This window comes from Orcinus orca, chromosome 4, assembly GCF_937001465.1.
Source record: "Orcinus orca chromosome 4, mOrcOrc1.1, whole genome shotgun sequence".
In the NCBI taxonomy this organism is placed as follows: Eukaryota; Metazoa; Chordata; class Mammalia; order Artiodactyla; family Delphinidae; genus Orcinus; species Orcinus orca.
The window spans coordinates 129407994-129420112 of NC_064562.1; the positions used below are offsets into that span (position 1 = coordinate 129407994).

Sequence of the window (12119 nt, forward strand, 5' to 3'; positions counted from 1 at the left end):
TTAGTAAAACATATTTGGCTTTTCCTTTATCTGATAGCAATCACAGGGTGAATTTGTTATACTGAAGCCAATTTGACCTTAGCCTAGAAGTGGTACCAGTTAACACTGCTGTGTTACCCAAAATGATGTGATAATAGAGATAGTGATGGTAGCTCCTGAGGTCAAGTCCAATACCACATCCCCTATAAAACTTTTTTTTTTCGTATCTATATTTACAAATGTATGAACATTTCATATAGACAAGCACTATGCTTACTTGTTATATAAAAGTCTTGGGCTGCTTCTCTATCTTATGTTTTAACCACCATTGTCAAACCTAAGTAGGGCAGGAGGATCTGTCCAGCAATAGATTTTCATGACTGTTATTAGTCTTACTGCTACAAACTGCAACATGTGTGGAGTAATGCAGGCTGTTCTATGGGGTGTTGGCTGGGATGGGCAAAATCTAAAAGAGGCAAGGAGATTAAGTTCAAATACTCTTTAGGATATTTTAGTTCTATGCCCCTCTGAAGCATTTTGGGGGTAGGTGAGGAATGGTTAAGGCTTAGTTTAAGTTTTACTTTTAATGCTTATTTTATCTCAAATTTCCTGCATCTTAAAGTTTTGAGTAATTAGAAGTCCAAAATATTCAAAATTCTATTTCATCAATACCACAGAGTTAGTGAAAGAAAAATAATCATGTGATTTATAAATGTTCTTACCTTCACATCTTTGACATTCATCCTTGTTCCTTCCTTCCCAACAAAGATATCATCAATGTCCACAAGGATATACCTGTCCAAAGACAATGTCAGTCTCTTCCCTGACAAGAAGGAGATGGCATCTATGAAGATGAGCTTGTGCAGCCAAAAGTTTAAGTTGTTGCCAAAGAGAACTCGCTGAATTCCATCATGAAGCCCCAGATCCTGAATCACCGTCGCATAGAGTGGTTTGCTGGAGAAGGATGAAAGGGATTTTTCTGTCTGTAATTCAGTTAAAAGCACAGGCTGGTAGGTTGAATGGTTATACTGGAAAATTGTCCAGTCTTCCCCAGGAAGAGGGCCTTTCTCAACCTTAGGGGCTTTGGTAATATGCAGCAAAGGAGACTGAGGGTTGACAAAACAGTCCTTTAGAGCTAGATTATTGAAAAGGTTTAATGGAAAACCTTTTAATTGTGTACTTGGTGAGCTGTTTTCATTGGCTTTATGAAAACCAATTATACTAACACTGTATTCCACACAGTATTTTTCTAAAAGCTCTCGATTCCATGAGTCCATGCTGACATACTTCAGAATATTTTCATAAATAACTAAAATATATTTCCCTTTGCCATTATCTGTTAGAGGGGGTATGTCTCCCTTGCCAGGGGCAATGACCATATGGAACTGAAATCGGCTGGACTCCAAGATAGCGATAATATCTTGACCAAGTTGAGAGTACTGGCTTTCCACAAACAGGAGGACTGTAGGATCAGTTTTGGACGTATCAATAGGTTTGACTGTCTTCAGCTCCATTGACCGATATGGTAGGATTTTAACGTCAGTACATTCTGCTGCTGCAGTGGTTTCCATAAGTGTCATTTCCTGTTTATAGCCAGAGTAGAGGAAATAGGCAGAAATGACAATGCTCACCAAGCAAAAGGTGGCTAAGAGAACAATCAATGTTCGAAAACTTCTCCGAAGCTTCACAACAAGATTCATTTTTTAAAATACTGCTCTGGAAGCTTTTTCCAAGTTCTTTTCCTAAAGTGCCATCGTAAATAAAGTATGAAATGGTACAAATGCTACTTCCCACAAGTTCATGTAACCATTGCAAACCATGTAAAATGTTTGATGGGGTTGCAAGCAAGTTAAAGTTGGAGGACAGTGGACTAGGAAAGTAAAAGTTGAAGAGATTTTGAATATGTCCAATACCAAAGGTTGCTGTAGAGTCCTCTAAACATTACCTGAAAAAGAGGAGAAATATAATGACTAAAACAAAAATAGTAATATAAGTATTTTCGTGTATACCTATGCTGATATATAAGAAACATACATATTAAAGATAAATTTAGTATGTTACTATGTTAAAATATTAATAACCCAATGTTTACAGTCTAGATTTTACTACTTAGAAAGTAGTAGATTTTTTTCATGTCTTCAAGAACACAGACCCTATTTAATTTTGCCAAAATATACAACTATATAGAAATACTGATTGAGATTTTTCAAACTAGTCACCTCAAAAAAAAAAAAAGGTAAGAAATAAAGTTTTAGTGTACAATGATAAAACCATAAAACTTATGGTAAAACCATAAAACCATAAATGGTAAAACTACCTTTTTAAAAACCATAAAACTTGCTTCTGCAAGGCTGGTAGACATTATATACATACAGAATTAGGAAATCAGGTATCTGTGTGGGGTTTGGACCAGTGCTTTTAAGTATCACTTAACATGCTTTTAAGTATCTACTTAGGTATCTGGAGTTCTAAGGTGAGGGGATGATTTTGTCTCAAATACATAGTAGTTACAGGTTTTTCCCTTTAGTAACATTCTTTTCTGAAGTCACAGGGAGACACTTGGGCTTCTTCAGCATAACAGCCAAAATAGAGAGGATTTTTCTTTCACCATTCTTAGAAGCAAAGTGAGAGAGAAGCTATGGGAGAAAGAACAAAATGAGAAGAGGATCTTAGATCTTTTTAATGAAACAGAGGCCAGAAACCTAGATGAGAAGAAAAATCTTGACATGTTTTTCTCAAAGCACATTCCTAAATTTGGCTGATTTCTCTAATTAGAATTAAAATTGTTTTCGATTATTACATTTTATCCAACAGTCAAGTGTTCTACTTCCCTTATCAATTTCTTTAAAAAGAAAAAAAGTAGAAAAAAAGAAAAAAAATTAGAAAGCATTAACCCCAGCTTTCCCAAATTGCTTCACCACAAATGGACATAATTTTCCATTATTTTTGACTCTGATTTTTAGAGAATTCCTTCCTATACAAATTTTCTTCATTCTCCTCAAAACTGTGTTAGACTAATTATGGAATTTTCTATTTCCCGGTTTACCAAAATAGCGTCCCTAGGAAAGTAACCAAAATAGGTTATGTTTTTAATGTGATACATATACTTTAAGGTGTATATTATTGATGTACTATATCATAGAGAATCAAATTAGAGTGTTTTGTAATATGAGTTGTATATTCCATCACACTGCAAATATTTTATGTTTCTTTTTTATTTTTTAATTTGAAGAAACTGAATAATGATTAAAAGAATATTAGATTAAATGATTAAACATAGTATTATATCGCTTTATTTTTATGTTCTGAAACACATTTTTTCTACTTAGTAATTTAAATTTTAAAAATCAACAATAAGTTGAAATAACATTTGTTTTTGTCTTAGATTTTGGGAAAAAAAATTTAAAACAATCTCAAAAGTACATGAGTTAAAAATTTTAAATTTCTACCAAACATTTTACTTCTTCAGATTCCAAATATATAAGTAGGCCTGAATTTTCCCCTTTGAAATAGTGAGCCAATTTAAAAAATCTCTCCAGTGATTTCAAATTCACTTTAAAGGAAAATTAACTCCACATGCTAGGAACTTATTAATACACTGTTATCAGACATAATTTTTAAGATAATTATTTGCTCCCCCAAAACCTTTCAATTTTTTTAAAGTTCTGTTCCCTTTGAATACATTGAATTATTATTTTACTAAAAAGAAATAAAATACAGTGATAAAAAGGCTTAGGTTTGGTATAAAATATATAAACCAATTATGGTCTACCCTCTACTTTTATGTATGTTTGAAAATGTTCATAAAGTACATTTTAAAATAAAAATCAAATTAAATTATATATATAAAATAAATATTGAAAGAGATTTGGAATTTGCCAAAGAAAGTTATCCAGTCTTTATTATATTCCTTCCCAGACTTCTCCAAGCTCATGTATTTGATTAAAACTCCATTTAAGGAGACATGGAATCAGTCCCACTCCCACCCCACCCCATCCCACCCCTGCATCACTCCACAAAAGTAGAAATCTAATCCACATACTTTGGTGGTTTAGTATTTTCAGAATGCATTCAATCAGGAATTTGAAAAGAAACTAAGTGCATGCCAAGTTAATATTTGTTAAATCCTTATCTATTCTGACATCAAAAATGTGACTTTTATTTTTGAATGTACAAAGTATGAGATGTCAGTTTTGCATATTAGAACAGATCATTCTAATATGCAATAGTGAAAAGGAAATAAAAAAGCATATGGAACTAGAATCTGCCAACCAAAAGAATAAAATTTAAATGTGACATTTATTTAAAATTAATAGATGCAGATTACCACCACTGTAGATATATGTTTCACTCTGTGTTTGTGTGCGTGTATGTGTGTGTGTTAATCGAATGAGTTATACTTCCCATTCAATCCTCCTGTTTATTCTTCCCTAGCAAAAACTGGCCAGTGGAGGTGAGGAAGCCTGAGCAATAAAAGATAATGTAACAAGGAAATTTACTTATGTCCTGTGCCTGAGATAAGAAATGATATGGTATGCCAGAGATATAGTATATATATTTGGGGAGGGGAAAAATTTCCCCCCTAGCCCACTTGGTTCATTGGGGTGTTCTAACAATTAAAATGAAAAAGAAAGAAAGAAAGAAAGAAAGCAGGAGAAAAACAAAGTTAATTTCATATGAATGGAGGTCTCATAGATATAGGACTTAAGAAGTGACCAAAGGAGGAGAGGGGGAAGATGGCGGAAGAGTAAGACGCAGAGATCACCTTCCTCCCCACAGATACATCAGAAATAGATCTACACGTGGAAGAACTCCTACAGAACACCTACTGAACGCTGGCAGAGGACCTCAGACCTCCCAAAGGCAAGAAACTCCCCACGTACCTGGGTAGGGCAAAAGAAAAAAGAATAAACGGAGACAAAAGAATAGGGACGGGACCTGCACCAATGGGAAAGAGCTGTGAAGGAGGAAATGTTTCCACACACTAGGAAGCCCCTTCGCGGGCGGAGACTGCGGGTGGCGGAGGGGGAAAGCTTCGGGGCCGCAGAGGAGAGCACAGCAACAGGGGTGCGGAGGGCAAAGCGGAGAGATTCCCGCACAGAGGATCGGTGCCGACCAGCACTCACCAGTCCGAGAGGCTTGTCTGCTCACCCGCCGGGATGGGAGGGGCTGGGAGCTGAGGCTCGGGGGCTTCGGTCGGAGCGCTGGGAGAGGACTGGGGCTGGCGACGTGAACACAGCCCGCAGGGGGTTAGTGCACCACGGCTAGCCGGGAGGGAAAAGGTCTGGACCTGCTGAAGAGGCAAGACACTTTTTCTTCCTTCTTTGTTTCCTGGTGCACGAGGAGAGGGGATTAAGAGCGCTGCTTAAAGGAGCTCCAGAGACGGGCGCGAGCCGCGGCTAACAGCGTGGACCCCAGAGACGTTCATGAGACGCTAAGGCTGCTGCTGCCGCCACCAAGAAGTCTGTGTGCGAGCACAGGTCACTATCCACATCTCCCTTCCAGGGAGCCTGTGCAGCCCACCACTGCCAGCGTCCCGGGATCCAGGAAGAACTTCCCCGGGAGAGCGCACGGTGCGCCTCAGGCTGGTGCGACGTCACGCCGGCGCGACGTCACGCCGGCCTCTGCCGCCGCAGGCTCGCCCCGCACTCCATACCCCTCCCTCCCTCACTCACCTGAGTGAGCCAGAGTCCCTGGATAAGCGGCTCCTTTAACCCAGTCCTGTCTGAGCAAACAACAGACGTCCTCCAGCGACCTACACGCAGAGGTGGGGCCAAATCCAAAGTTGAGCCCCGGGAGCTGTGCGAACAAAGAAGAGAAAGGGAAATCTCTCCCAGCAGCCTCAAGAGCAGTGGATTAAATCTGCACAATCAACTTGATGTACCCTGCATCTGTGGAATACCTGAATAGACAACGAATCATCCCAAATGGAGGAGGTGGACTTTGGGAGCAATGATATATATATATTTTTTTCCCTTTTTCTCTTTTTGTGAGTGTGTGTGTGTATGCTTCTGTGTGAGATTTTGTCTGTATAGCTTTGCTTTCACCATTTGTCCTAGGGTTCTATCCATCCGTTTTTGTTTTTTTTTTTACTTAAAAATTTTTTTTCTAAATAATTATTTTAATAACTTTATTTTATCTTAATTTTATTCTCTTTCTTTCTTACTTACTACTTTTTCTCCCTAATTCTGAGCCCCATGGATGAGAGGCTCTTGGTGCTGCAGCCAGGAGTCATTGCTTTGCCTCTGAGGTGGGAGAGCCAACTTCAGGACACTGGTCCACAAGAGAACTCCCAGCTCCACGTAATATCAAATGGCGAAAATCTCCCAGAGATCTCCACCTCAACACCAAAACCCAGCTTCACTCAACGACCAGCAAGCTACAGTGCTGGACACCCTATGCCAAACAACTAGCAAGACAGGAACACAACCCCACCCATTAGCAGAGAGGCTGCCTAAAATCATAATAAGGCCACAGACACCCCAAAATACACGACCAGACATGGACCTGCCCACCAGAAAGACAAGATCCAGCCTCATCCACCAGAACACAGGCACTACTCCCCTCCGCCAGGAAGCCTACACAATGTACTGAACCAACTTTAGCCACTGGGGGCAGACACCAAAAACAACGGGAACTACGAACCTGCAGCCTGCAAAAAGGAGACCCCAAACACAGTAAGATAACCAAAATGAGAAGACAGAAAAATACACAGCAGATGAAGGAGCAAGATAAAAATGCACCAGACCTAACAAATGAAGACGAAATAGGCAGTCTACCCAAAAAAGAATTCAGAATAATGATAGTAAAGATGATCCAAAATCTTGGAAATAGAATAGAGAAAATGCAAGAAACATTTAACAAGGACCTAGAAGAACTAAAGATGAAACAAGCAACGATGAACAACACAATAAATGAAATTTAAAATACTCTAGAAGGGATCAATAGCAGAATAACTGAGGCAGAAGAACGGATACGTGACCTGCAAGATAAAATAGTGGAAATAACTACTACAGAGCAGAATAAGAAAAAAGAATGAAAAGAACCGAGGACAGTCTCAGAGACCTCTGGGACAACATTAAACGCACCAACATTCGAATTATAGGGGTTCCAGAAGAAGAAGAGAAAAAGAAAGGGACTGAGAAAATATTTGAAGAGATTATAGTTGAAAACTTCCCTAATATGGGAAAGGAAATATTTAATCAAGTCCAGGAAGCACAGAGAGACCCATAAAGGATAAATCCAAGGAGAAACACGCTAAGACACATATTAATCAAACTGTCAAAAATTAAATACAAAGAAAACATATTAAAAGCAGCAGGGGAAAAACAACAAATAACACACAAGGGAATCCCCATAAGGTTAACAGGTGATCTTTCATCAGAAACTCTGCAAGCCAGAAGGGACTGGCAGGACATATTTAAAGTAATGAAGGAGAAAACCCTACAACCAATATTACTCTACCCAGCAAGGATCTCATTCAGATTTGATGGAGAAATTAAAACCTTTACAGACAAGCAAAAGCTGAGAGAGTTCAGCACCACCAAAGCAGCTTTACAACAAATGCTAAAGGATCTTCTCTAGGCAAGAAACACAACAGAAGGAAAAGACCTACAATAACAAACCCAAAACAATTAAGAAAATGGGAATACGAACATATATATTGATAATTACCTTAAATGTAAATGTATTAAATGCTCCCACCAAAAGACACAGACTGGCTGAATGGATACAAAAACAAGACCCATATATATGTTGTCTACAAGAGACCCATTTCAGACCTAGAGATACATACAGACTGAAAGTGAGGGAATGGAAAAAGATATTTCATGCAAATGGAAACCAAAAGAAAGCTGGAGTAGCAATTCTCATATCAGACAAAATAGACTTTAAAATAAAGACTATTACAAGAGACAAAGAAGGACACTACATAATGATCAAGGGATCGATCCAAGAAGAAGATATAACAATTGTAAATATTTATGCACCCAACATAGGAGCACCTCAATGCATAAGGCAAATACTAGCATCCATAAAAGGAGAAATCGACAGTAACACATTCATAGTAGGGAACTTTAACACCCCACTTTCACCAATGGACAGATCATCCAAAATGAAAATAAATAAGGAAACACAAGCTTTAAATGATACATTAAACAAGATGGGCTTAATTGATATTTATAGGACATTCCATCCAAAAACAACAGAATACACATTTTTCTCAAGTGCTCATGGAACATTCTCCAGGACAGAACGTATCTTGGGTCACAAATCAAGCCTTGGTAAATTTAAGAAAATTGAAATTGTATCAAGTATCTTTTCCAACCACAACGCTATGAGACTAGATATCAATTACAGGAAAAGATCTGTAAAAAATACAAACACATGGAGGCTAAACAATACACTACTTAATAACGAAGTGATCACTGAAGAAATCAAAGAGGAAAAAAAAAATACCTAGAAACAAATGACAATGGAGACACGATGACCCAAAACCTATGGGATGCAGCAAAAGAAGTTCTAAGAGGGAAGTTTATAGCAATACAATCCTACCTTAAGAAACAGGAAACATCTTGAATAAACAACCTAACCTTGCACCTGAAGCAATTAGAGAAAGAAGAACAAAACTCCCCCAAAATTAGCAGAAGGAAAGAAATCATAGAGATCAGATCAGAAATAAGTGAAAAAGAAATGAAGGAAATTATAGCAAAGATCAATAAAACTAAAAGCTGGTTCTTTGAGAAGATAAACAAAATTGATAAACCATTAGCCAGACTTATCAAGAAAAAAAGGGAGAAGCCTCAAATCAATAGAATTAGAAATGAAAAAGGAGAAGTAACAACTGACACTGCAGAAATACAACAGATCATGAGAGATTACTACAAGCAACTGTATGCCAATAAAATGGACCACCTGGAAGAAATGGACAAATTCTTAGAAATGCACAACCTGTCAAGACTGAATCAGGAAGAAATAGAAAATATGAACAGAACAATCACAAGCACTGAAATTGAAACTGTAATTAAAAATCTTCCAACAAACAAAAGCCCAGGACCAGATGGCTTCACAGGCGAATTCTATCGAACATTTAGAGAAGAGCTAACACCTATCCTTCTCAAACTCTTCCAAAATATAGCAGAGGGAGGAACACTCCCAAACTCATTCTATGAGGCCACCATCACTGATACCAAAACCACACAAGGATATCACAAAGAAAGAAAATTACAGGCCAATATCACTGATGAACATAGATGCAAAAATCCTCAACAAAATACTAGCAAACAGAATCCAGCACATTGAAAGGATCATACACCATGATCAAGTGGGGTTTATTCCAGGAATGCAAGGATTCTTCAATATACGCAAATCAGTCAATGTGATACACCATATTAACAAATTGAAGGAGAAAAACCATATGGTCATCTCAATAGATGCAGAGAAAGCTTTCGACACAATTCAACACGCATTTATGATAAAAACCCTGCAGAAAGTAGGCATAGAGGGAACTTTCCTCAACATAATAAAGGCCATGTATGACAAATCCACAGCCAATATCATCCTCAATGGTAAAAAACTGAAACCATTTCCACTAAGATCAGGAATAAGACAAGGTTGCCCACTCTCACCACTCTTATTCAACATAGTTTTTGGAGTTTTACCTACAGCAATCAGAGAAAAAATGGAAATAAAAGGAATCCAAATCGGAAAAGAAGAAGTAAAGCTGTCACTGTTTGCATATGACATGATGCTATACATAGAGAATCCTAAATATGCTACCAGAAAACTACTAGAGCTAATCAATGAATTTGTAAAGTCCAGGACACAAACTTAATGCACAGAAATCTCTGGCATTCCTATACACTAATGATGAGAAATCTGAAAGTGAAATCAAGAAATCACTCCCATTTACCATTGCAACAAAAGGAATAAAATATCTAGGAATAAACCTACCTAAGTAGACAAAAGGCCTGTATGCAGAAAATTATAAGACACTGATGAAAGAAATTAAAGATGATACAAATAGATGGAGAGATATACCATGTTCTTGAATTGGAAGAATCAGTATTGTGAAAATGACTCTACTACCCAAAGCAATCTACAGATTCAGTGCAATCCCTATCAAACTACTACTGGCATTTTTCACAGAACGAGAACAAAAAAGTTTTGAAACAATAAATGCTGGAGAGGGTGTGGAGAAAAGGGAATACTCTTGCACTGCTGGCGGGAATGTGAATTGGTACCGCCACTATGGAGAACAGTATGGAGGTTCCTTAAAAAACTGCAAATAGAACTACCATATGACCCAGCAATCCGACTACTGTGCATATACCCTGAGAAAACCATAATTCAAAAAGAGTCATGTACCAAAATGTTCATTGCAGCTCTATTTACAATAGCCCGGAGATGGAAACAACTTAAGTGTCCATCATTGGATGAATGGATAAAGAAGATGTGGCACATATATACAATGGAATATTACTCAGCCATAAAAAGAAACGAAATTGAGTTATTTGAAGTGAGGTGGATGGACCTAGAGTCTGTCATACAGAGTGAAGTAAGTCAGAAAGAGAAAGACAAATACCGTATGCTTATACACATATATGGAATCTAAGAAAAAAAAATGTCATGAAGAACCTAGGGTTAAGACAGGAATAAAGACACAGACCCACTAGAGAATGGACTTGAGGATATGGCGAGGGGGAAGGGTAAGCTGTGACAAAGTGAGAGAGTGGCATGGACATATATACACTACCAAACGTAAAATAGATGGCTAGTGGGAAGCAGCCACATAGCACAGGAAGATCATCTCGGTGCTTTGTGACCACCTAGGGGGGTGGGATAGGGAGGGTGGGAGGGAGGGAGACGCAAGAGGGAAGAGATATGGGAACATATGTATATGTATAACTGATTCACTTTGTTTTAAAGCAGAAAGTAACACACCATTGTAAAGCAATTATACTCCAATAAATAAAAAAAAAAAAAAAAAAGTGACCAAAGCAAGCAGGTTTTAGGCAAAGAAACAATAAATTTGAGAGTAATTGACAAGACAAAGAAACGTGGCCTTGGGTACTAGTTAGTGTAGAATCTAAGCAGTTTTTACACAGCCTTTTCTACTCTGAATTCCCTATCTCTGGTGATAAAGATATCTCCTTACCTCCTGCTTCAGGGAAGGTACCTTTCACATGGGAGATTATTTCCTTATTTCTGGAGACAAAGTAGAGGTAGAGTGTTCTTCTCACACTGACTGTTTCTTAAGTAACGTTAATTCCAAATAATCAATATGCCACTTTGGCACATTTGGGGTGGCTGTCCTGAGCCCCAACAATGTATATTGATCTCTGCCCCCAGTTCCTGGCAGAGAGCTCCTAAATCCCTTGTAATTTCCTTGGTGATGCGAGTGTCTTTCATCCTAATGAGGTGATATGAGCAGGACCCTGTGGGGCTACTGGGCACAAAAGCCTTCCTGTGCCCCCCATTTATTTGATTACAGGAAATAGTCTTCATTCAGCCTCCATGACCTTCCCTGAGTTCCAACCGGCAGGTTCAAGCAATTGTTCATTAGGGAAGGGAGGGGATACAAGACAAGGGAGAAACAACAGTCAAGAGAAACAACAGTGCAGCCTTGGGGCAAGGTCCTGGTTCCCCAACAAGGGATATACACAATATCTTTGAACTGTTTTGCAAATACTGAAACCCCTACCAGGCGGGAGAAGTTAACAGTTAACGGTTAACTTCAACATGGTGTCCACAGGCACGTAGACCCCAGACTGTTGGAATCAGAAGGTTGATGATGCTGACTCCCACTCACCTCACCACCAACCAATCAGAAGAATGTCCATGAGCTGATCATGCTCTCTTTGAACCACTACCATTAAACCCCTTACTCCAGGTTGGGACACACAGTTTTGAGGGTATTAGCCCACTGTGGCTCCCTTTGCCTGGCAAAGCAATAAAGCTATTCTTTTCTACTTGACCCAAAATTCTGTCTCAGAGACTTAATTCAGTATCAGGGTACACAGGCTGGATTCAGCTTCAGAGGCAACAGTTAGTGGGTTCCTGGATGGGAGCTGGGCACCAGAAAGACCAAACAATAGTTAGAAGCTTGGAACTTTCAGCCCAGCCCTATCCTCTAGGAAGTG

At 38.5% G+C, this 12119-nt stretch overlaps 1 protein-coding gene across 1 annotated transcript in view; it reads right to left on the reverse strand.

The window, feature by feature from the left end:
- LOC101270501 (N-deacetylase and N-sulfotransferase 4) overlaps positions 1–1906 on the reverse strand; it is a 251015-nt gene extending 249109 nt beyond the window's left edge. Inside the window, exon 1 of the mRNA XM_049708891.1 lies at positions 702–1906. Within this exon, the coding sequence (XP_049564848.1) occupies positions 702–1679 (978 nt within the window). The 5' untranslated portion in view covers positions 1680–1906. The remainder of the gene's footprint in view (positions 1–701) is intronic.
- Positions 1907–12119: the final 10213 nt, after the last annotated feature.